Source organism: Amphiprion ocellaris, chromosome 13, assembly GCF_022539595.1.
Source record: "Amphiprion ocellaris isolate individual 3 ecotype Okinawa chromosome 13, ASM2253959v1, whole genome shotgun sequence".
In the NCBI taxonomy this organism is placed as follows: domain Eukaryota; kingdom Metazoa; phylum Chordata; class Actinopteri; family Pomacentridae; genus Amphiprion; species Amphiprion ocellaris.
Genome location: NC_072778.1, coordinates 22,368,867 through 22,394,613, shown reverse-complemented (window position 1 = coordinate 22,394,613; position 25,747 = coordinate 22,368,867). Strand labels below are relative to the sequence as shown.

Sequence of the window (25,747 nt, the reverse complement as noted above, 5' to 3'; positions counted from 1 at the left end):
TAATTCCCAATTTTTGTATGATTATTTTTTCTACTTTATCCTCAAATATTTCCCATTGTCTGAAGATAGTCAATCTCGAAGTCCTCACCTGCTTCTGACCTTACAGCACAAAAACTTTTAACAAAAGACTGAGTATCCTTCCGCTTGGTTGAACAAGCCTCAGACCATCTACAATTTAATCAAATCCTTCTGGCATGTTTCTTTAACTAGCAAACAGACAACAATATCATCAGCATACCGAACAACAGTGCTATTCAAGAATCTGATCTATCCCTCAGAGAAAGTGGAGATGCTGATTGATGTGGTAGAGGAGCTGGAAAGACTCGAGGACTACAGGGCCCTTCTGTCACAGTTGCAGTGAACATTTACACACAAAAAACAACCACAAAAAACAAATACATCGTGCATAATAAGAAAATTTGAAAATGATCCTCAAATTACAGGCAATACGACATATTTATTGAGGAGACTTTACTGTATAAATTACAATGAACTTTAATTGATGATCAAATATAATGACATATCATAAGAGGACTGGAAAATATATAAAAGTAAATTGTATTTACTATGTATATATAGCTATATTATGGTCTGGGTTCTGGGTCTGACAATATCTTAGAAGATACTGTGATAAGTAACTACTGACAGCAAGCTGTTGATGTCCAAAGGCAGTGAAGAACCCCTAAATCACAATTTGCACATTACAGAGATGTTTACCACCTCCAGTCATTCCTTTAAGCCTTTATCACTTACTTCAAATTTTTTTTTGTTTTTTTTACCTCATCATCTTGGCTTGGTGGCCACCTCTGAGGAGAGTAACAATGATGCTTAATTGTACCCATTTATAGTAAGTTTATGTGAACTGATGGACATGTAATTATTTTGTACACCTTTAGTACAAACCAACAGTTCTTGAATAGGAATCTTCTTATTTGCGTGAAGGTGTTATGATCCTGCTCCAGCCCCTGCCCTTCTTTCCCCTTCTTCCTATTTTTCCTCCTTTCTCCCTTGGGTCCTGATTTGTTTCTGTTTTGACCTGTCTCTTTTTTGGCTGCCTCTGTCTGTCTGTCACTTCTCCCTCATGTCTCTCTCTCTCTCCCTGTCACTCGCCCTCCTGCTCTCCCTGTTTCACCTGCCTGCATTCTGCTACCTGCTGATTACTGCAATGAATGTCAGCTGCAGTAATCAGCTCATTCCGGACATGTGTTCACAATCACCTCTGCAGTATAAAGCTCAGTTTATTCAGTTACACCTTGCTGGATCATAAAGACCTTAGTGCAGCATTCGATACAATCGACCACAAACTTTTATTACAGCGACTAGAACATTCTATTGGCATTAAAGGGACAGCACTGGATTGGTTTAAATCCTACTTATCAGACAGGTTCCAGTTTGTGCATGTCAACAATGACTCTTCTGAGCATACTAGGGTTAATCATGGAGTTCCTCAGGGTTCTGTCTTAGGACCAGTACTGGTCACATTATACATGCTTCCCTTAGGCAATATTATTAGGAAGCACTGTATTAATTTCCATTGTTATGCTGACGACACTCAATTGTATTTATCTATGAAGCCAAATGAAACTAATCAGCTAGCTAGACTGCAAGATTGTCTTAAGGACATAAAGACCTGGATGACCTATAATTTCTTACTACTAAATTCAGACAAGACTGAAGTCATTGTATTTGGCCCCAAACATCTTAGAGAATTTGCTTTCAAAGCATATAGTTACTCTGGATGGCATTACATTGGCCTCCAGTACTACTGTGAGGAACCTCGGTGTTATCTTTGACCAGGACATGTCCTTTAACTCGCACATAAAACAAATCTGTAGGACTTCCTATTTCCACCTGAGAAATGTTGTGAAAATCAGGAACATCCTGTCTCAGAGAGATGCAGAAAAACTAGTCCATGCATTTGTTACTTCTAGGCTTGACTACTGTAATTCCTTATTATCAGGTTGTCCCAATAGCTCTCTGAAACATCTACAGCTGATCCAAAATGCTGCAGCCAGAGTACTGACGGGAGTTAGCAAGAGAGATCATATTTCTCCTATATTGGTTTCTCTTCATTGGCTTCCTGTTAAATCTAGAATAGAATTCAAAATCCTTCTTCTGATATATAAAGCTCTTAACAACCAATCTCCATCATATCTTAAAGACCTGATAGTACCATATTATCCTAGCAGAACTCTTCGCTCTCAGACTGAGGCTTACTTGTTGTTCCTAGAATTTCTAAAAGTAGAATGGGAGGCAGAGCCTTCAGTTATCAGGCGCCTCTCCTGTGGAACCAGCTCCCAGTTTGGGTTCGGGAGGCGGACACCCTCTCTATTTTTAAGACCAGGCTTAAAACCTTCCTTTTTGACAAAACTTATAGTTAGGACTGACTGGGGGACCCTGACGGGGTGAGCTGGTGTTTTCATTTGCAAAACTGACTTCCCCTCTTGACGTCCCTTTAGTTTGCCCCTAGTTATGCTGCTATAGGCCTAGGCTGCTGGGGAACCTCTCTTGATGCACTGAGCCCTTCTCTAACTACCTATGTATTTACTATATATACCATTATTGCATTACATTCACTCTGTTTCTTTCTGTGTCCTTTCTCCGAGTGTCCCTGGTCCCAGAGCTGGATGCTTCACATGTGTGGCTGTGTTTTATGGTCCTTGTGTCCCACCCCCCACCTCTCTATCTCTACCTCAACCCCTCCATCTCTATCCCTCTACCTCTTCCCCTCTACCTCCACCCCTCTATCTCTACCCCTCTACCTCTTCCCCTCTATCTCTATCCGTCTAACTCTACCTCTCTACCTCTTCTGTCCCTCTCAACCCGCCCGGCCAGCAGGCAGATGGGTCCCCCCACATTAGAGCTGGGTTCTGCTCGAGGTTTTTTTCCCTGTTAAAAGGGTGTTTTCCTTGCCACTGTCGCCTTTTGGCTTGCTCTGGGGGTCAGGCATATGGGTTCTGTAAAGCGTCTCGAGACAATTTGACTGTAATTGGCGCTATATAAATAAAATTGAATTGAATTGAAATTAAAGACTCACATCCCCACTTTTGGACCTTGTTTTCCCCCCTGGATTACCCCACATGGACTCTGATCATCTCCCTGATTCTCGCCTGCTTTACTTCTGTCTCCAGCCTGTTTGTCCTGTCTCATCTCCGTCTGCCCCTGGATTCCCTCAGCCTGTTTTCCCCCTCTGTGTTCAGTTTCCCCCATCTTGTGAGTATCCTTCCTGAGCTTGGTTTTGTTGTTTCAGTTTAGTTTTTTAGACTTCCGTTTTTTGTATTCGTAGTGTTGGTTTGTGGAGTTTAGAGTAGTTTGGTTTTGTTCTGTTCCCCTAGTTCAGTTCTCCATTTATGTATTGCTTTAGTTATCTGGTTAAATAAAACTCTTTCATTTGTTCACTTGTCTGCCAGTTTTCTCTGTCTGACTTGGGTTCTCCAGCTCCTCCGTAACAGAAGGAATCAAAATGAATGAATTCTATTTGTTTGTTCATTACTGAAACGTAAGACAAGTTCATACACTAATCTATATTATTGTGTGGCATGACAATGTCCCCAAATACACAGCCAGGTCTCATGAACATCATTGAGTCAGTCTGGGGTCACATGAAGAAGCAAAAGCAGCTGCACCAGGTTAAATCAAGATCTAAGATTATTCTGCACACAGCATTTTGTATAAATTCAATTAACCAATAAAAACTATTTTTGGCATCACTGTTGGAAGCATTCTTATTTTACTTTTAGTGTCTTAAACCATGCATAACTGTACATTACATTACATTACATTACATTAATGTGCAAAATCTTGAATCAATACTGTTTGTGCTGTCTTTTATTCCAAGTTCTAAGGTTTCACCAGAGTTCACACCTTCAGTCATCTCGCAGACATTTGTATGAACTTGGACAAGTGTTAAAATTCAGAGGTCTCGACCGCATCAACACACAGATACAGTTTCTTTAGTGGTCATGCCAAGCACAGAAAAGAGTGTAACAAAGATTGAGCCTACAAATCTACAGTACTACCAACAAGCACAAGATAGCAAACAGGGAAAGCATTGAAACAGAAAAGCATCTGTGTTCTCACATGGGAACATTCATTCAATATGAATGAATGAAAATGAATGCACTACTACAATTCTGTATCTGAGCTACACAAGTTCAACATTAAAGGTCAAGTGAAAAGATAAAGAACATACCATAAATTAAGAAAATCATACGACAATTCATACCAGTGTGGTTATTAAGGAAGATTTTCTGCAACTGAGTAGGTATTTTTATTTTTTACTTCCTTTTACAGTTTGTCAATTTGTTGTTGATTACAGTGTATGCTTACAATGACATTTTATTTTATTGTCCTGAATTCTCTTACAATACAAACTGAAACAAAATATTTTACTACATCATTTGTCTGTTTGCAGGTCAGAGTCTGACTCAGTATTTCTTCAAATCTGGTCAGTATTTTTACACTATTGGATTAAGACACACCTGAGCCGAACAGCTAAGGCCGGTAGACTAGGTAAAGTCCTTTTAAGGCTTCTTTTAGTCATGTTTAAAAGTATGCTTTTAATATTTATGCAACTATCAAATGTTAGCTGAGTAATAGTATAAATGAGCGGAGTCAAAAGTTTGACTTTGCTCACCATGAGCACTTTGATATTTTTCTTTATGTGCTGGAATTGAAAAGTTTTCAGCAAACATGCTGGAGTGACAGCACCATTTTATTTAAAATATGAGTTTTTTCCAATGAAGTATTTTGGAAAATGTCCTTTTAAAACACTTTACTGGTGTGAACAGATATATACTTTTACAAGAAACAAAAGTCTGACATTTTCAGACTGCTGGGCAGCAACATGAGACACGTTTCATATGTGTTTGCATTTAAGATAATGAAAAAAGTTTGCTGACTGAACTATTAACAGTTTGCTTTAACTGCATACCATGGGGTGTACTGACAACTACCACTGATCCACTAGTTACATTTTTGTAAAGAAAACCTAAACACAAAATTGTAATATGTAGAGTGACTTTATTAAAAATACAGAGATGATGACAATAATTTAGCAGATTAATGCTCAGAGAAAAGGAAAATACAAATGTTTGTTTCTGTACAAACACAGCGTTTGATGAAAAGACATTTTTTATGTTTAGAGTAAATAAGTTCATACATCTATAGTATCAAAAAGCTCTTGTTAAGCCAGTTTCAGAGTTTCTTTAACCATGATGCCAATTCCATCAAAGACTTTATGAATGGGAGCGTTGCACATGAAGGCACAAGTAGTGAACAGCTTGTTTTTGACGTTGATGTGAGCTTCCTCCACATCTTTGTTTACGTGTTTGCATCCCATCTCCTTCACAACACCTGCTGTCTGAGCATACAGCCGAAAAAAAGAAATTTAAACTGAGATTGAATTCTTTAAACATCCAGAATATTTCTGGATGTTTAAAGAATTCAAATCTGTTGATTATAAAAAACTTCTTCACCCACTTTTCACACTCTTTGTCCTGCCTCACGGTGAGCTCACAGCCAGGCAGGATTTTAGCAGCCAGGATGGGGGAGATACAGCACATGCTCAGCGGCCTCCCAGCTTTGTGGAAATCCTTGATGAGCTTCCCCAGATGTGGCAGGATGGTGCAGTCCTTGTTCTTCACTGCCCAGTCACTCAGGTTCTTAGCCACACTGAAGCCCCATGAATGAATGCGACAGGACTCATTCAGAATCTCACAAAAGTGGAGGTGAAGAAGTGTCAATTATTTCACTCTGTGGTACTCATTTGTGGGAAACTCAGTCTCACCTGGGATGATGGCAGCATGAAACGCTGACCCGTCCAACTTGGCCAGATCAGCGACGTCACCTCTGGCGATTCGAGCACTTTCCTGCAGGATGTTTCTCTTCTCGTCTGTAGGTGTCCCCTGACAGTGATTCACAACATACATCTGATCTGCATTTGGAGCAAACATCTGCACTTGAAATCAACGTCAAACATGTTGAACTTTCTGCATACGATTAGCCTTTCTATCTATAAGGATTGTAGAATCTTTTCAGAGGACTGGATCCAGATAAATACACATAAATTGATTTTTCTTCTTTTCTTGCTCTTACTTTTGCTCCAGCACGACTCAAATGGACGAGGACAGCGGAGGCCTCATGAATGTCTGTGCCGTTATAGACTCCACAGCCTGAGAGAATAACTGCAACACACTTCACCATGATTCCTATTAAACACACAGACAGAAGAAGACATGTTAATCTAGATTCAACATCATATTTGTTTCCCTGTCAGAAAGGAAGCATGTCACTGCTCCTGAGCCGCTTGTTGCATGTTCACATAAAACATTTACAGAGCGAGCTGAGACATGAGTCCCAGGAATCCTGCTGCAGCTGCCAGGAAACACTGTTGACACCAGAAAAGAGACATTACAGGAGGAGATTTGGGTCTGCTGTGGAAGAATCAGCAGGAGTGAAGCTCTATCAAATAATAATTAAGCAAAATTTGAGGCATTTGGCAGTTGCTCGTTTGCATTTCATCATTAAGAATTTGTCTAAGATCATGATGTGTTACTATTTCTAAAATAAGAGGAAAAAGTATTAAATCAGACAACGGAAGTAAAGACATTGTGGATCCAGTGTGTCTTATTTCCTCACCTTGAGCAGGTTTTGTTGTAGAAAGTCCGGTTTCAGAGTGCAATCGAGCTCTTCAGTCAAATGTGTGAACTGTGAAGCATAGACTCTTTATAGTCCTGCCTGCCTCTCCTGTCTCCTCCCTCATACTGCTGTCCATGACATCATGCTGTTTATTCAGTGTAACCAGGAACACCTTTCAGAGTTACCTGAAGTGAGAAAATGCTGAGTCACCCCTCTCAGTAACTGGTTCAAGGCAACATAAAAACTGATGCAATTACAATTAGATAGTAAAACTAAAGACACAGAGACACTGTTCAGTCTCAAATACATTTATTTCTATATATTATTAAGGTACATTAAGCCAATCAAAAAATACAGGTGTATAAAATAAAGCAGAAAAATTAGTGTTATCTTTATTTAAAATAATAAAACTAAAACAAGAGCTAAATGCATACATTAAAAATATCAAACACAAAATCAAAAAAATTAAAAGAAAAGAGCTTCATTGCCATTTGTATTTACTGGGTTTTCAACCCGCCCGGCCAGCAGGCAGATGGGTCCCCCTACATTAGAGCTGGGTTCTGCTCAAGGTTTTTTCCCTGTTAAAAGGGTGTTTTCCTTGCCACTGTCGCCTTTTGGCTTGCTCTGGGGGTCAGGCATATGGGTTCTGTAAAGCGTCTCGAGACAATTTGACTGTAATTGGCACTATATAAATAAAACTGAATTGAACTGAATTGAATGTGTGTTGTCCATAAAGTCATAACTTCGATCCTAACTTAATCGGATTTTTCTCCAGAATTAATAATACTGAAGTGTCTTAGCTTTAATAAATACTATAGTCTGTGTAACTGTATTTTATAGATTTTTGTAGAGTTTGAGGCCTTAACATTTAAACCACTCAGTTACACTCACACTTCATGAATAAATCTGTGTGGTTGTAACATCAACATTTAAGATTGACTAATTTGTGACATCAAATCTATGTTATTTTTCTAGTGTTCTACTATCTTTCTACCCCCTGTTAGGTGTGGTCCCTCGGCTCTCCGTCGGTCATGTCCCCTGGCTGTGGACGGCTGGAGCCTTCCATCTTGGCATGTGCATCCCCTTTTACCAAGCTATGGATACACTTGTTGCCACTTTCTGTTAGTGGGGCAGGTTATCTCAATATTCATAAGAATCTTTCACTTGGTGATACAAGCACCAAAATTGGCACAAATGACGTCCAGGACATACATTTTAAGAAAAGTACGTTAGCCATCAGAAAATTCAAGATGGCTGCCAGTTTTCAAGATGGCTGCCGAAGCAAACCTGACAAATTGCAATTTTTGAAGTGTAACTCCAATTAACACAATTTCTTTATGGTAAAAAAATAAAATGAATGTATTCTCATATGGTAAAGCCAATGATGCCTTGCAAATTTCAATATGGCCACCATTTTTCAAAATGGCGACTTATTGATGACTGTATATAGTGCTGTTTTCAACTTAAACCTTGCATGTTTCTAAGCTCTGTGGTAACAAAGTAACAAAGTTTACATGTCCATTGCCAATTATTTGTCACACTACTGTAGTTTAATATTAAAGCTTTTGGCTTGTGATACCTTAAGAGAGTGATGTCAAAGCACAACCAGGGCACACTGGTGACATTACTGCTGTGAAACTCAGCATGGGGTTCAGCATCGGCTTGTAGTGTACTAACTGTAGTTGTAGTTACTAACTGTTGTAGTGGTAAACTAACTTTAGACAGTAGTATAAGCAATGTGACATATACATCTTTGCCAAGTCTCTCCCTAACAGATGAATATGAATGGCTGCAGAAGTTAAGTCTCACACAGGAAGTAGGTGATGAGGTTAACATCAGTTGGTCAGCCCACCATACGGAGAAGCGAGGTCTTGAGTTTGAAGTGAGCATAACTTCACTGTTGCCCCTTCTACGTGATGAGGCTCATTCTGTTGCTACGGTGAGACATTCTATGGACAAAGTCAAGGATGCTATTTCTCACCTCAATCCAAACCAGGTTCCTGTGATAACTGCAGACCAGCCAATCTACGCTCTTGCTAAACAAGTCCAGTGGCACTGGCCTGACCGGTATGGCGAGGACAGGTTTGTGGTAATGTTTGATGGTCTCCACATAGAGATGGCTGCATTCAGGTCACTTGGGACCTTGCTCCAGAATAGCGGATGGACAGGTGCTCTCGTGGAGGCTGGGGTGGCTTTCTCTGGAACTGCAGACTCGTTTCTCTCTGCATCCAGTGTCACAAAAACGCGCCATATGCACGAGGTCACAGCATGCTGTCTCTATATGCTCCAAAAGGAAGCATATGACTACCACTGTGCAGAAGAGAACAGAGTCCTGGATTTTGACGGCTGGTGTGAGACACGGAGGAAAGAGAGCCCTCAGTTTCAGCTCTGGGAGCTTGTCCTGTCAATGGAGTTGGTTGTGTTCTCGTTGGTTAGATCTTTCAGAGAGGCTAACTTCAGCTTGTACTGTCAAGCACTCTCTGCTCTGATCCCCTTCTTCTTTGCCAACAACAATGTCAACTATGCTCGATGGCTCCCCATCCACCTCAGAGACATGGTATCCTTGGAACAAACTCATCCTGCTGTGTTCCATGAATTCCAACTTGGAAAGTTTGTGGTCCACAAGACTCACAGGGAGTTTTCTGGTATAGCCATTGACCAAGCCCATGAACAAGCTAATGCAGTGGTCAAAGGTGATGGTGGTGCCATTGGCATTACTGAAGATCCATCTGCACTGAGGCGATGGATGGTGTCTGGACCAGAGGTTAGCCAGCTGGTTCACCAATATGAGTTGGTTACCCAGGCCAAACTGGGGAATGAGGATATCAGACATCATGAGCAGACCAGCCAGTCTCAGAAGGCCTTCACTGACAAGGTCAAGAAGTTGTTTAGTGCAATGAAGGATCTAGGCAATCCTTTCCAGGAAGAGTCCAAAGATCTTCTCACACTGGACACAAAGATCATTGAACATCCCAGTGCTGCAGAGCTTGTCAGAACTCACATTGATAAAGGTCAAGCTGCCTTCAAAGACTTTTTCAATAGTCTTGGTGATGAGGCTTCCTTCTACAAGCCCATCAAAAAGAACAAAACTGACTTCTTCCGCCAGGAAGCAGCTGTAGCTTCCACTGACAAGAAGAAGCAGGTACTGAAAAGTGACTGCAATCTGTTCTCACAGCTTTTCATATCCTGTCAAGCACGAGAATGTGATCTGTCAGAATTCTTCAGGCATGAGAATCAGTCTTTTCCTGCAGCACTGAGTGACACAGGGAATCTCTATCCTGGAAAGAAGTCTGACCTTGTTGGCATTCTGGAAGATACCATTGCTCTTCCTGATTCTCAGCCAGAATGTGATGTCATCATTATTGATGGTGCTGCTCTTGTACACTCTCTCTCGCCAAAGACCTCAAAGACACTTGGGGAATATGCTGTCCGTGATGTAGTGCCAAAGATTCGGAGTTACTCATCGAAGTATGAGCGAACAGACATTGTGTTTGATGTCGACAAGACTTCAAGCCTCAAGGCTGAAACAAGATCAAAGCGAGGCAAAGGAAGTCTGTGTAGAGTGACAGACAAAACCAAGCTGCCACCCATCTGGTCCAGCTTTCTCAGAGACAGTGACAATAAGACAGAACTGTTTGAGTATCTAGCAGACAAGATTGTATCCATGTGTCCCGACAATGTCGTAGTTGTGACCAAAGGAGAGAAGGTCTTGTCAAACAAATCCATCAACTTTGAAGGCCTACAACCTTGCAATCATGAAGAAGCTGACTCCAGGATTTTCACACACGCAGTTCATGCAGCCAAACAGAAGACAAAGTCTGTGTTGATCAAGGCATGCGACACAGATATCCTTGTCATAGCAGTTGGTCTCTTTGCGAGTCTTCAGAATGTTGGCTTAGAAATGCTTTGGGTAGAATTCGGCCAGGGACAGTCCATTAGATGGTTCCCAATTCACAACTTGGCGATGAACCTCGGCCAAGAGAAATGTAGTGGCATGCTCTTCTTTCATGCCTTCACTGGCTGTGACGTGGTCTCGGCCTTTCGAGGTAGAGGGAAGACAACTGCATGGCAAACATGGGCACTTTGTCCTGAAGTGGGCCCAGTGTTCAGCAAACTGAGTCAGTACCCACCTACCATAGAAGATGCTGATCTCAACATTCTCGAAAAATTTGTTGTCATTATGTATGACAAACACAGCAACACTACCAAGGTTGATGAGGCGAGACTGCACTTGTTTGCTCGGAAGCAAAGACCCTATGACTCCATTCCTCCAACTAGTGCATCTCTCGTTCAGCATGTTAGACGATCTGCATTCCAAGCTGCTTGCATATGGGGCCAATCAACAGAATGTACAATGCAACCTAGTAGTCCTGGCAACTGGGGCTGGCAAAAAAAAGGTGAAGCCTGGGAAGTTCTTTGGTCAACCCTCCCACCCATTGCTCAGTCCTGCCAGCAGCTGACAAAATGTCGTTGCACGGGTGAATGTCGGGGACCATGCAAATGTTATCGCTACACCCTGAAGTGCACACAACTGTGTAGCTGTAAATGCAAAGAGTAAAACAATGATCCAGGTTAAATTCAAACAAGTCACTTCAGTCTGCTGTAGTACCTATATTGTGCTTCTGTCACAACAAATTGAGATACCACATCGGTAACTTCCTGAGACAGTGCTAGTTCATATAATTGTCATCATATCACTATAACACTTAATGATATTGAAATTTTGATCTCAGAATTCGATTCCTCGTGTTAAAAAACATATATTTTGATCTACAGATCATGAAAATGTCATTACTTTGACAATATTTAGTGCAAATACTGTTTCGTACTGGAATGAATGGCGGCCATCTTGAAAAATGGCGGCCATTTTGTTTTTGAAGTTGGCTAACGTGCTTTTCTGAGAGAGGAGGTTCTGAAGCACCTGTGTGCCAATTTTGGTGCTTGTATCACCAAATGAAAGATTGTTTCAGCAATCTGCCCCACTATGTGGTTTCACAGCAATACTGAAATATGCAGAGGGTTACAGCTCTCTGTTACCATTTTACTCCATTCAGCCTTTCTCCCCTGTTCCCTTCCCTGTTGTCTTGTCAGTGCTTTTCTCCATCCTGGCTCTGTTCAGCTGTCAGAAGAGCTTGTTGGAGGGACTCTACCAGTTATTCTTTGCTATGGCAATACAATAGGCTTATTGTATTGCCATAGCAGCGCAGTCTCATGGTGTCTTTCAAGGAGGCACTCAAGGTGTACAGGCAGCGATATTTATAGTTTCTGCCGGCATGCTTTTAGTTACACATTCAATATGGTGTCCAGCAACATGATTCCCACGGGGCAGGGCTATTTCAAGGCTTTACCAGCCAGGATGCAGAGTGTTAGTCTCAGAGTGCACAATAAAGAGCTACACAGCCCTCACCAGGGCTACTCTACACTGTAACAAATTGCTGTAAAAATACAGCATATTTTGTACAGTAATATACCGTTCTTTGTAAATACAGCTGAATACTGTAAATTCACGTGTTTTTCAAGAACAAAATAATAACAGCAAGCTACCTTACAATCTTACAGCAGATTACAGTATTTTTCTGGTTTGGGTTGATTTGAGTGTGACTGTTGCTGCAGTCCAACTGTTACTCGTCTCGGCAAATCTTCCTGCACATCACCACATTTAGCAAACAGCCAACACAAAGAAGTGACGAAATAGGTTTAAAATAGTATGTATGGGGGATTTTACTCATTACCGAGGGAAGAAGTGGAGAAAAGGAAGAAGTGAGGACGACGATTTTCGGCCCTCAGACCTGCAGGGACCATCTGTAGCTGATCCATCCTGCTCCGGTTCACTGAACAAGGTAACTGTGATTATTAAAAAGTCAGCCTTACTTTTATTTCTGTCAGTCTATTTATGTTTTATTCTTTGACAGTAACATAAACATAGCCAGTTAGTTACTGCTTGGTGTTAGCCACGAGTCGCTAGCATGAATGCTAACGTTTCCCACACTGTTAGCTAGCAGCTAGCTAGCTAGCATTAATGCTAACGTTTTCCACACTGCTAGCATCCTCCCCTTTGGCTGCAGTGGACAAAACTTTGGCTCTTTCTTTTAAACCAGACCAGGAAAATGAATTTCTAAGCAACCAGATCCAGCTAGGTTAAGTTAGCTATCTCTGTCTTTCATGTAATTTTCCATTAAATATACAATGTGATGCTCCACTGATCTGTTATCATGTACTTGTCTGCTTTCGACCATTTAGGTAATTTCAAGTTTTAAAAAGGTTTGTAGGATGTGTCCTGTTGCTTTTCTCTCCACTTAGGAAAGGTAAACTTGCTTGTTATGCAAACGGCTGCAAAAATTAGATTTAAATGTGTATTGAACTAAATAGCTGTTTTAAGTGGAACCCTCTGTTTTGCTTAATAATTTGAGTTTCCTGTTTGTTTGTTTTTTGTTGATGATTGTGACAGAGTTCCATATTATGTTCAAGGGATCTTTGCCTACACACCTAATATATTCTTTCTTTGTCATTTCATTCTAGGCTCTTTCTTGCTATCAACCCTGAGAGGGGAACAAAGGCAGCCAGGAGAAGGTGATGTTCCAGAGGTCAGGAAGCTGCTCCAGATAAAGACATCTACTGTAAATCCTCATGTAACCTCCTTTATAAAAAGACTCATGGACTCTGAGTGGAACTTCATGTAAACCCACAGCACCTCACCACACAGGACCTCACTTTCACAAAGCAAAAGCCCAGTCTGCAACCAGATGTTCATGCTGTCATTCTAAGGTAACAAATCTCAGTATTGTGTTGGGTTTAGTATAAAATACTTCAGTTCCAGGTTTGTTCCTTGACTAGGTGTTTATTGAACATGATCATGAGTTATGAAACACTGATTCTGAAGGCAGGGTACCTGAAATGTGATATGCAATTTTTAAACAGATTGCTGACAACCTGTTAAACATCATTAATTGTTTTTATAGATTTTATTTTAAAAGACTTGAATTACTTGACATTTGTTAGCTGCTGAATGTGTTCAATCAAACTCAGTGTACCTGAACTAGAACATGCACAATGGGAACCTGTTCAGCATGAGGAAATGATTGTATGTTACTGAAATTGAATGGGTTAGATAGGTCAGTTTTTGAACTATGTTTGATACAGAGTTGGCTTTAATAAAAGCTTAATGTTGAAAAGTCATCTCTTGTCTGAGCCATTTCTATGCTATGCTATTTCCTGGGGCTTTCGTTTTGAAAGCCCCAGGAAATAGCTCTCTAAACAGCATAATACTGTAATATTTTTTACAGTAAAAAACAGTTGTTTTAGAATACGGTAGGATTACTGTAAAATAACAGTGCGCTGCTGGCAACTTTAGCTGCCAGCTCTTTACTGTTAATTTACAGGGAAATTTCTTAGAGTGTAAATATGCAGATGCAAAGGTGTTGGGCCATGCCTGCAGTGTGCTGGCTGCTTTCGCCATCACAGCCACAGTTGGTGACAGAAATCCTCTATCTGTGCTGATTCTGCCCTGGGTGGTGATGGCTGGTGGGACACTATAGCTGCTGTGTGGTTCAGTAGCTTTTGCTCAGGATAAAACCTTTGAGAGCACCGTTTTTATTCTCTACGGGATGATGTGGACAGTGTGGGGGTTGACACGATATGGCGACCTGTATGGTGACACCAGAGGCTTTAATTTGGCTGCTGGGATCATTAGCTTCATGCTGTTTAACTGTTTGGTGACAGCAGCAACGCTGTTTCTAAATGTGGCCTGGTTTGTCTACGCTCTCACCTTCCAGCTCATCCTCATCAGCTTCCTGCTGGATGCAGTAGGTGCGCTGCCTTTTGGCTACGACATAGGAGTCACCATCATCTTTGGCCTGGTCAGTTTTTATTGTTTCCTGGAAAACATTTTCAACAGCACCTTCCAGTCCCCCCAGATCCCTTTAGGAAGACCTCGAGTAAAGCTGAATGGGGTAGGAGGAGGGGAAGATATCGGCCCACGTGTACCAGCCCGCAAGGCCACATCTGTGCAGCAGATTGCAGGTGAGATATGAAAGACAATGATGCTGATTTCTGAAATAAACTGCTGTTTATGTTCTTGATGTGACAGTAGTTGTCTTCTCTTCCCCTCTGCAGAAATCATGAAAAACGGTGGCATATGTGGAATGCCAACTGACACAGTCTATGTGCTGGTGGCAGCCTGCAACAGGCCAGACGCAGTCGTCAAAGCTTACAAATAAGTTCAGATGTTTTTAAATGTGTCCCTTATGTAGTGGTTCCTTCTTATTACCGTCTGATCTCTCCTTCATTTCAGGGTGAAGAAGCAGGCACAGGACCGATCCATGTCCTTGTGGATCTCCTCCATCAAGCAGCTGGAGTCGGTGCGACACCTGCTGAGCCCTCTAGTGCTGGACTTCACATGGCTGTCCTCCATTAGCATGGTTATACCCAGACGTAGGTCTGTGTTTTTGGGTGTTTGCATACTGTGTGTGTGCTTCATGCATAGCATGGTGGGGTTTTATGAGCACCATGGCATCTCATGCAGGTCCCTGGATGGACATGTTTGGTTTGGGAGATGCTGCCAAACACAAGTATTGCTATCAGAAACCCAGACTGTTCTGTGGCAACACATCTCATTAATTTGGTACATGCAGATCACTACCTGTCTTAAAATAAATGATGTTTTGCCAGAACACTCTTCAGTTAATAAACTAGTTTTTATTTGTGCAGGTGGGGCCTATTGCAGTAACCTCAGCCAACCCTACAGGCAAAGCAGACACAACTTACCATAACCAAGTTTATGCCAAACTGGGAGACAAGGTAATGACAATAATTTAGGGTAATTAAAAGCAATAAGAACCTGTGTTTCTGTTTTTTTCAGTGAACTGTGTTCACATTTTGTTGTTAAGGTGGCTGGATTGTTGTGTGATGGACCATCTCCAGAGAACACTGCATCTACTATGGTCGACTGCACCAAGATTGAGACTGAACATATTGGTTTCTTCAGAGTGGGTCTCATTCCTAAATCCAAGGTAACATAAATATCCTCACTTGTTCTTTTCATTTTTCCTAAACAGTTGTCTTATTTCTCAATACTTGCTTTTGTTTTTGTCCTTTCAAGGTTCTTGAGATCTTTGAGGAGGTTCAGAGGCGGCACAGACAGGGACAGAAAAATCCTGCTTTTGAATATGATCTGCATCTACCAGATACTCAAACGGAGCAGAGTTCAGGAGAGGACGACACAGTAGAGTCAGGAAGCGGAACTGGAAACTCAACACCGTTCACCGTTTCACCTGAACAAAGCCCAGCCCTCAGAACTAGTTAATAGTAGTTGTGCACTTCTGAAAAATGCTGCCAATTTTAATGGCGTCTGATGTTCATGAATAACTTTCATTCAGTGAATTACATGAACATTTTCATGCTCATTGCACATTGGGGCACATCATGGTCAAATTGACAAACAGTTCAGTAACTATGATGCATATTTTCTTCCTGTATTCAAACTGACTCTTTTGCACTCAGTAACTTGAAATATGATTAACTAAATAGCTTTATTTTCTGTTTTGTACTGGATGTATGTTTTTTATTTTTTGCATTGTCTGCCCTTTTGTATGAAAGATGTTGTATTTTAAAAACAATCAAATATGAAAATGTAATTATTTCCAAATGCAGCTGCTGTTATTTTTACAATACCTGTTCAATAAACCTGTATGAAAATAATTTACAGTTCTCTCTTTAGAATGAAAGTTCCCTGACTGCACTGTAGAAATACATGAAGGGAGCAAATATTTAAGAACTTTATTTGAAGCAAAAAGGAAAAGCAAAGGTATAAAGAAAAGTTTAACGTTGAATATAAAGGTTTGACAGATAATGCATGTTCACTAATAGAAATAAAGGTATGCTGATGCATTTAGGGTCACGCAAATACAATGAAAATTTTAATTTCATACTTATTTTTAAACTCCAACATGCCCAAGTCCAACCACATAAACCTTGTTCCTTTACTTAAACTCTTCTAGTGCATGTGTGATGTCCCTCACTGTCCTTTTACATTTTCTTGCACCTATGGATGACAAATTACACACTGTTATAATCACTAATAATTCATAAAATTTGGTGACAGCATATACTATAATTCCTTGTGAAAGCTTCAAAATGACTGGAAATCTAATTCACCACAGCAAATGAAGACATTATGTAGGGTCATTAACGGAGAAACCCTGAAATCATATCTAGTATTTCATTTCATAAAACTACAAAAGGTATCAGCCTTTTGGTGCAGAATTTTTTAAAATTACATCAGTGATTAACATGATGATGAAATGTCCCATTATTTGATATAAAACTGACCCAGTACTAAAATGACATAAAACTATTCATTAACTGCAAGCAGTTTCCACATGCTGATACAATCTGTGCCAGGAGGGAGATTAAATACCACAAAATGTCCATCATTTGGCAATCTGGACACCATGTTGTTTATTAAATTCTTCCGCTCATTATTTTCATTTCTTCTTCATTTGTTTTGCATTTTATAATTTCCAAAATGTGTGCAAGGTGCGAGAGAATGTTGTGAGGCTGTTGAGTGGATAATCACGCACTGTGAAAATATCATTTGATGATTTATAAACTAATATTTATTGCACAGGACAATACAGTAAGATGGTTAATCTCACATATAGGGGACACAGCTTGGTCTTTGGAATGCCAAGAGGAGAGACCAAATCAGATAAGAAATCCTTTCTTTTTGGATGTTTATTTAGGATCCACATCAAACTGTCACTTTGGACATTACCCAGGTCCAGGAACTTTTCTTTCCCAGGAAAGAGACTCTATTAATTATCAAATTAATGTTAAATTACAGCAGGACGAGTGTGATCTGCCTCATAACACTCAGTTTCTGAAAGAAAACTAAGTTACAATATTCTTAGCAAAGTGACACACAGACCTCCTGGAGAGGAATGAAGTTTCTCCCCGAACATTAACACCTTGGCAGAAACACTTGAAAGACAATGACTCTCATTTCTGCTGTGAATGTCTTTGATACATATCTATCTTATACATGTCTAACCCCCTTTTTTCGTAGGAAAACCATCTGCCTCCCTTTTTGCAGGGGAAGGACATCATGTGAAAGCTGGAGTTGGGAGGGTCACAGTTTTGTTACTGAAAGCATATGGACTCAAAATAAGTGTTTCTGACATGTAATTTGTGTATTCATGCCTACCAAAGTTACAGTAAGGAGTTCCTCTATCACATATCCAAAATTCACATCTGTAGGTGATATGGGGATGAAGTTGATGTTTTAATGAAATAATCAGTTTTCTTTCATGGACCCACAGTGCTCCCCTGCGACGTCAGAGGACACGACGATGTCGGGACGAATTCTATATATTAATTATTAAGTATTAAGTATTGTCTCCAATAAAGAGTGTAAAATGTGAAATTGGTACCATTCATAACTGTACACATGACATATAGTTTTAGTATCTAGAGCACATCTGATATATAGTTTGAATGTACACGTTAACTCACGTGCTTATTAAAATGTATAACCTCGACTGTTGATCACGCTCTATTGATAAATCATGGTGCGAGACGGACAGATCGCGTTTGCGCGCATAATATCATATGTTTTAACTCAGCTTAATAAATATCGTTCTCCCTTCTTTCTGAGAACAAAGAGAGTAATCAGATTACTAAAGGTCGCGCCAAAAGATCCTCTCCACGCCCAGGTCTCTCGGACATCATAAAAAGGCCGGACAATGCCTTTCTTACTCTCTTACGCTCTTGCTCTCTTAACCTCTTTCGTCTACACAGCCGCTTCAACGCCTTATCTCTGTTCTTTAGACACGTCGTTTTCTTTAACTTTACTTTGAACTTTTACTTTTTTCCGCATTCCTTTCTGCTAGCTTATTCTTGTCGCTCTTTCCATTTTTGCGACATAATTTAGGCGCTGCTCACCTTCAATACAAGGCTGAGCTTACATTTTAATCTGTTTAATCTGCCAATAAGAAACAGTTGGAATCAAAGTTTTACTTTTTCTAAATTTCATCGCGGCTCGGCTCTCAAGTTTTAATATCCCTTTTTTTATCACTCGGCGGACGCCGACTATAAACAGAACAAGAGCTACTGTTAAACAAGTTATTTTTCATTAATCCTGGAAGAAGAGCATCGGCTCTCCATCACCTGCGGTGCCATCGCCTCTCCTCGGCGGCAAAAGCCGACCGCCCTGAACCATCTCCTCGGCAGGACTCGACTCGTTGCCGGGAAAAGGAAAGCCTAGGTGCATCATGAAGACGGTTCTGGCCCTATTGTCATGGCCCCTCCCTCCTCTGTGTTTCATCCGGGACCAGCTGACGATCCCAGCAATTGAACAACTGCAGAAGGAGCGCAACTGTGGCCGATCTCATCGGTGGCAGTTAAAAGCCTGCCTTGCCCCACCAGTCGCTGCTGGTTCATTGCTCCTGCTGGCTCTCCGCCAGCACCCTGCCTCAGCTCCGGCAGAAATTCAAGAAGAATGGGACAAGATTACCCCTCAACAGTGTGAAAGTCTCGTGGCAAACATTGCCAGCCAGGATTAGAGCTCTACTGCGTGCTAATGGCAGGACTACTAAATATTACTTTGATGATGTGATGGTTTATTTTTTTTTTGTTCAGTTTTGAACACATTCTTCATTATTTGTTGACTTTGATACCAGCAATGTTGAGAACTGACATATTGAAACTGTCAAGAATTTAGTTTTGTTAGTTTTTCTTGTAAACAATAAACAAAAATATATAATTTGTATTTGTTTGTGTCTGTCTAATGCAGCCACACCTTTTGAAACACAAAAAAGGTTTTTCTACAAATATTTCATGGTAATATTTGAGATTGTGCCAAATCTTAATGGTGTCCGAAAACTTTTTTCCACCACTGTCGATGTTTATTGGTAATGAGTCACTCAGTAATGACAGGTGTTTCTGTGTCAGCCTATCTGGTCTATCTTTAATTCTTTAAATGAGGAAAAGATATGACTTCCTTGTGTGTTTAAGATACTGTAAAGGTGACATATTAGTAAAGTGATCTACTACCACTACAAGAAAGAAAATCCCGATATATTTCCTTATTGTTACTGATACTCTTGCTGCAACACTCCAAACAACTCCTTGAAGTTACCAGCTTCGGCAGCTTAGATAACAGAGGCCGTGCATACACCAAATGATCTTCACCAGTAAATACTTTATGAGAGAGAGGTAAGCCACTCTTGACTCTTGTCTCACAAAATCTGTACTAAAGCGCACCAAAATCTATGTGGAAGAATATTAAGTCAGCTGAAAGAAGGTTCTGGAGTATAATGAGACCAAAATGGAGCTTTTTGGTAATCACTAAAACTAAACACTAAACACTGCACATCGTCACAAATACACCATCCCCACTGTGAAGCAGGGTGGTGGCAGCATCATTATACGGGGGATGCTTCTCAGTGGCAAGCCCCATAAGACTCGTGAAGGTAGAAGGTAAAATAAATGCTGCAAAATATAGAGAAATCTTGGTGAACAGCCTGATGCAGTCTGCAAGAGTACTGCCAGTTGAGAGAAGATTTGCTTTCAGTCAAACGAAGCATAAAGCCAGTGTTGCACAGAAATGGTTTAAAGACAACATGGTGAATGTTCTGGAGTAGTCATCAGAGCCTAGTTCTCTATGTAACTGAGAATTTGCGGCTGGACTTGAAAATAGCTGTTCACTCACAATCCCTAAGAAACCCAGGTGTAAGAAGATTGGGATTTTTCAACCCATCATTGTGCTATCAAATCCTGTAAATAGTCCTTCATCTTTTTATACAGTGGTTTTGGGGACAGAAAGATAGGTTTTTGACGCTGACTCATAGTGTCTTAGTGTAATGTCCATTTGCAAGTTTTCTCTCGACCATTCAGGAGACAACAAGTGGTGTGTCATAGTCCTGAGTGGCACTTCTCTCGGTAGTGTGATCTGAGAATCCTGTGAAAAGCAGACATGGTAAGACTTTCTTTCTTTCCCTTCAAGGTACCTTCGTAGCTGCAAACCTTGTGTGATGGCATGACTTACAGCATCAATGATATCTGATTCTGGGCAGCCTTTGCTGAGCCCACTTTCAATTTGCCTGGCTAGACTAAAAAGTTAATTTGTCTTTTTGTCTAGGTTCACTATCTGGCCAGATATCTTAAAATCTTTGTGCCACATATTATGCGATACTGGAGTCATATTATTTTCTGAAGTTGTCAGGGCCCCCACCTCCATCCCCACTTCAGCTCCCACCTGACCTCCGTTCCTCCTTCTCTCTCTCTCTCTCTCTCTCTCTCTCTCCCCCTCTCCCTCTGATGCCTGGCGGAGCTGTTCTCCACAGCTGCCGCCATTATTAATTATCTGTCAACCTCAGAACTCCGGGCAGCTGTGGTGCGGCACACCTGAGATTCATCCTCGCAATAAAAGCCGGTCTTACACTCCACACTCTGCCAGATCGTAAACTCTGCTATAGCAGTCAGTTCACTCTAGCTACCTTATAGTTCATTTGTCATGAGAAAACCCTGTACTAATATTATTTTTTCCTGCATAGATCGCCGACCAGCTGCCCGGTTCTCCAGCCCAGCTTACCCCCTGCAGTCTCCGGATTCCCCTCCTGACCAGACCTCTCTCCCCCGGACTTGTTCCCCCCCTCCTGCTCCTGGACCCCAATCTGCCGAGTTCCAGCCCCTGGAGGGATCCCGCCAGTTGCGCACCTTTGTCCCTGGAAAACCCAGCCTGCCACCTCCCTGGAACTAGGCTCTCCTGCCTGCTCTCCGCCGCCAACCAGCATCCACCACCGAAAATGCCAACCGGACCGCCAGTCCCTGGTACCGTCACCCTCCTCCTCCACCACTTCACCGTAGTTAGTCACACTCCCTAGCCCCCCTCAGCACTCCATCCAGAATTACCCTTGTATAATAAATCCGTCTTTGATCCAGTCTCACCTCCTGTGTGTGCTCTCTGCTCGGGTTCACCCCTCGTCCTAACAGTACGATCTGGCCAAAAGAATGAATCTGGAGAGCACACATCGGGGGTCTGAGCACCCCACATCCCCCCCAAATCTGCTCCAGGCTGTAATCAGCCAGGGGACGCTTCTCGGGCAGCATAGTCAGGCACTAAAAGAATTGACGGCGTCAAATCAGAACATGACTAATCAGATGAACGCACTTTCAGACCAGATGGCTCAAATATCCACCATGCTTACCCAGCTCTTCACCGCTCCTGCTCCTATAGTTCCCCCTCAGCCAGCTCCAGCCCCCAACCCCGTAGCTCCTAATCCTGAGCCTCCCACTGCCCGAGAGCCTTATGTACCGATGCCTGCATTACGGGGGTACCAGGGAACCTGCAAGGCTTTCCTTATGCAGACTTCGTTAGTCTTTGATTTACAGCCACTTACCTACAGCACCAACAGGGCCCGTATAGCGTATATTTTAAGTCTCCTCATGGGGGTGGCACGTGACTGGGGCAGCACAAGGTCCAATCTGCAACTCCTACCCAGCCTTCATCCTGGAAATGAAGAAGGTTTTTGACCATCCCGTCCGGGGAGGAGATGCTGGGAAGCGGCTTAATACCCTGCGCCACGGAGCCCGCAGCTGAGTATGCTGTTGAATACCGGACACTTGGCGGGAAGCAGCTGGAACGACGCAGCCCTGCAGGAGGCCTTCCAGAGGGGGCCTAACGAGATCCTAAAGGACGAGTTGGCGACGCGGGATGAATCTCCAGACCTGGACGCTCTGATCAACCTCGTGATCCGGCTGGACAACCGCATCAGGGAACGCCGCCGGGAGAAGGGTTTCCGGGTCCTCGAGTCCTCCCAGTCACGCCCCCTGGTCCAACCACTTCCCTGCCCGCGCAGCCTCAGCCCCGGACCCCCTCCTCTTCTCCACCAGCTCTCCCTTCCTCATCCACCACCTCCTGTTCCTTCCCCGGCCCCGTCAGAGGAGGAGCCGATGCAGCTTGGCCGGGCCCACCTCTCCGCAGAGGAGAAAGCACAATGCCGCAGGAGGAACGCCTGCCTCTACTGCGGAGAGGTCAGCCACTACGCGGCAGACTGGCTGGCCGAGCTGGGAAAAGCCCAGGCTCACCAGTGACTGGGGGAGTCCTGGTGAGCCAGACCTCCGTTTCCTCCCCGCTTCTACAACTACGGGTTCCCACCACTATAACCTGGGGGATAAGTACCTTACCATCTCTGCTCTCGTGGACTCGGGGGCAGAGGGGAGCTTCATCGACGAGTCCCTAGTCCACCAGCTGGCGATCCCAATGGAGCCGCTCCTTAACCCGTTGTTTGCCCGAGCCCTGAATGGTCGACGGTTAGCCCAGGGGGAGATCAGGATGGACCCCGCCAAGGTAGTGGCGGTGGAGGATTGGCCGCAGTCCGAGGACCGCAGGCAGCTCCAGTGGTTCCTCGGGTTTGCCAACTTCTACCGCCGTTTTATTAAAGACTACAGCCGCATAGCGGCCCCCCTGACAGCACTCACCTCTACAGCTCGGAAATTCTGTTGGACCCCAGAGGCGGAGGTGGCCTTCAGAGAACTAAAGTCTCGCTTCATCACAGCCCCCGTACTTGTGCAGCCGGACCCTAGCCAGCAGTTCATTGTGGAGGTGGACGCCTCGGATACCGGAGCAGGGGGGGTGCTTTCCCAGCCTGGGGATGATAAATTACACCCCTGTGCTTTCTTTTCCAGGAAGCTATTGGCTGCTGAGAGGAACTACGATATTGGAAACCGTGAGCTCCTGGCGGTCAAGCTGGCGTCGGACGAGTGGAGACACTGGCTGAAGGGGGCCGAACAACCATTCCTTGTCTGGACCGACCACAAGAACCTACAATATATCCAAACAGCCAAGCATCTGAACTCCCGACAAGCCAGGTGGGCTCTCTTCTTTGGCCGGTTTAATTTCTCCCTTTCCTATCGTCCCGGATCCAGGAACATTAAACCGGACGCTCTGTCACACATCTACGCCAAAGAAGAGGTCCAACAGATGCCAGAGCCTATCCTGCCTTCCTGTTTCCTAGCGGGACTTATCTGGGAGATTGAGGCCACCGTCTGCCAGGCTCAAGAACAGCAGCTGGATCCAGGAGGTGGCTCCCCCGGTTCTCTGTTCGTTCCGGACGCTACGCGCTCTGCTGTCCTCCAGTGGGCCCACTCCAGCTCTCCTGCCCGCTCTCCGCCGCCAACCAGCGTCCACCACCGAAGACGCCAACCGGACCGCCGGTCCCTGGTACCGTCACCCTCCTCCTCCACCACTTCCCCGTAGTTAGTCACTTAGTCTTCGCACTCCCTAGCCCCCCTTAGCACTCCATCCAGAATTACCCTTGTATAATCCGTCTTTGATCCAGTCTCGCCTCCTCTGTGTGCTCTCTGCCTAACAGAAGTTCTGACGCTTACCATGGAGTTCACGCTTTTGTTCACTCGGTCTTGCACTGCATTCTCTGTTGCTTGTAATATCACTCTGAGTGCTTCTGTCTCATTCTGAAGATTGTCCCGATGGCTAGTTTGGTCAGGAGTTTCATCTTCATTTGTTTCTGAGGTCATTTGTATGTTGGTCATTGTGTCCTGAACGCTAAGCAGGTATAACATGCCCTCATCTTCTAGGGCAGCTAGCTGTTCTCGTTCAAGGTTCTTTACAACACGTGTAATCAGCTGACCGCGGGTTTTACCTGTCTCGTGTTCCTTGACAGGTCCTGAGATCTGGAGTAGCGAGGGGAGAAAGGTAAGAAACACAGCACGCTGCTCGTCCGCTCTCCCGTCTGTATTGAATGAGAGAAAAAGTGCGTGTTCATTTGTATCTGTATTTGGGGGGACTTGTATCACTAGTACAAGGCATTAACCAGAGGACTGGTGCTAAATCAAACCATGCATGAATTAATCTGTATTGCTACTTACTATGTGCCATACAATCACTTACTTTATGTTTTCTATTTTTAATTTATTTAGTAGAAAATCTGCTCTCATTTTGACATGAAAGAGTTGTTTTTTATATATATGTCTAAAAAAAAGCCACAATATACTGACCATTATTCAATGCTGAAAAGCAGTGAAAGGACTACATTTTAAAGGGAGACGAATAGTTTTTATAGGCACTGTATATGACCCATTATGTCTGTTAACAGTTACTTTGCACATTACACGTATGATGAGAATCCATAATGTAATTAGAAGTTTTTGTCAATATACACTGCCCAAAATCTGTTATTTTTTTTAACAGTACATTTTCCCAAATTGTCATTTTAAAATGATGTGTTGTAATTACTAACAAAACCAAAAAAAATTGTGAGAAAATTCCAGCGGGAAAAGTTTTTCAGCACCCCATCTACCGCAAAAGTTCACACAGGGTAACGAACAAAAGAGAAAAGTTGACAAGTGGAATTCAATCCACAGTATCATAAAAACACAAAAGCACTAATTTTCTGGGAAGAACCTGAAAGTTGAGCCTCTTGTTCAAAAGAATTACTATTTGTAGAATTTCCAAGCGTGGATAATGACACAACTAACAAGCAATGCATCCCACACGTTGTAAAATGAGAGACACCCTTGTTGACCTCTTTTTCACCACTGCAGCACCTTATCTGCGCTTGATCTATGAGAAATAAAATTTGAAAAATAGCAACTTGATAAGCAAAATAACATCACAGATTATGAAAGTATATCCAAAACATCAGGCTGTTAATATAACAAGACTTACATTTAAAATTTGTGCACCTTACACTTTTGCGCTAATTTGCGAAGCTACTGCTAGCACTGCTTTTGAGGGTCTGTCAGCTGATCTGCCACAGGTAAAATTCACAATTAGTTCATTTGTGTAGCTAATTCTCAAATAAATCGGGTCTTTTTTTTATTGACTATATTTCTGATGTCAGAAGTTTTAAGCAGCATTTTCTGTGTCTTTCTTTTTTCTGTACATTAGTCAAAAATCTTGATCCGTTTCTTGGACAGTGAAACCAGACAGTGGTACATCCTGATAGTTTGTGAGACCTCTCCATTTCTGGTTTGCTGTGAGGCTTGCACAGCCTGTCATCAGGTTTCTGTCGTCAATTCATGGCTCAAATGCAATTAGAACATCTTATTGGTTAGACCCAGTTATAGTTGCACTTGTAGAAAACTTGCAGTT

The 25,747-nt window shown here is 42.5% G+C and overlaps 2 protein-coding genes across 7 annotated transcripts; one reads left to right on the top strand and one right to left on the bottom strand.

The window, feature by feature from the left end:
- Positions 1 to 5,185: 5,185 nt before the first annotated feature.
- LOC111566174 (glutamine amidotransferase-like class 1 domain-containing protein 3, mitochondrial) lies at positions 5,186 to 6,204 on the bottom strand. The gene is made up of 4 exons (XM_055016891.1): positions 6,097 to 6,204; positions 5,764 to 5,906; positions 5,478 to 5,673; positions 5,186 to 5,362 (listed from the first exon to the last, which is right to left on the bottom strand). The coding sequence occupies exons 1-4, from the start codon at positions 6,202 to 6,204 to the stop codon at positions 5,186 to 5,188; spliced, it is 624 nt and encodes a 207-aa protein (XP_054872866.1).
- Positions 6,205 to 8,582: 2,378 nt separating this feature from the next.
- LOC111566180 (uncharacterized) lies at positions 8,583 to 15,574 on the top strand. Of its 6 annotated transcripts, none has more exons than XM_055016664.1 (4): positions 8,583 to 12,479; positions 13,159 to 15,073; positions 15,346 to 15,435; positions 15,525 to 15,570. In XM_055016664.1, the coding sequence occupies exon 1, from the start codon at positions 8,591 to 8,593 to the stop codon at positions 11,195 to 11,197; it is 2,607 nt and encodes an 868-aa protein (XP_054872639.1). In that variant the 5' UTR covers positions 8,583 to 8,590; the 3' UTR covers positions 11,198 to 12,479; positions 13,159 to 15,073; positions 15,346 to 15,435; positions 15,525 to 15,570. The 6 variants fall into 6 exon arrangements, with proteins under 6 accessions (XP_054872639.1, XP_054872640.1, XP_054872637.1 ...); XM_055016665.1 differs by having other exon boundaries at positions 8,583 to 13,404; positions 14,412 to 15,073; XM_055016662.1 differs by having other exon boundaries at positions 8,583 to 14,658; positions 14,752 to 15,073.
- Positions 15,575 to 25,747: the final 10,173 nt, after the last annotated feature.

Coding starts and splice junctions, on each gene's coding strand:
- LOC111566174 (XM_055016891.1), bottom strand. CDS start 6,204: ATGGTGAAGTGTGTTGCAGTTATTCTCTCAGGCTGTGGAGTCTATAAC. Junction 5,674..5,763: donor ACTGAGTTTCCCACAAATGA/GTACCACAGAGT, acceptor ATGGGGCTTCAG/TGTGGCTAAGAACCTGAGTG. Junction 5,363..5,477: donor ACAAAGAGTGTGAAAAGTGG/GTGAAGAAGTTT, acceptor CTGTATGCTCAG/ACAGCAGGTGTTGTGAAGGA.
- LOC111566180 (XM_055016661.1), top strand. CDS start 8,591: ATGGACAAAGTCAAGGATGCTATTTCTCACCTCAATCCAAACCAGGTT.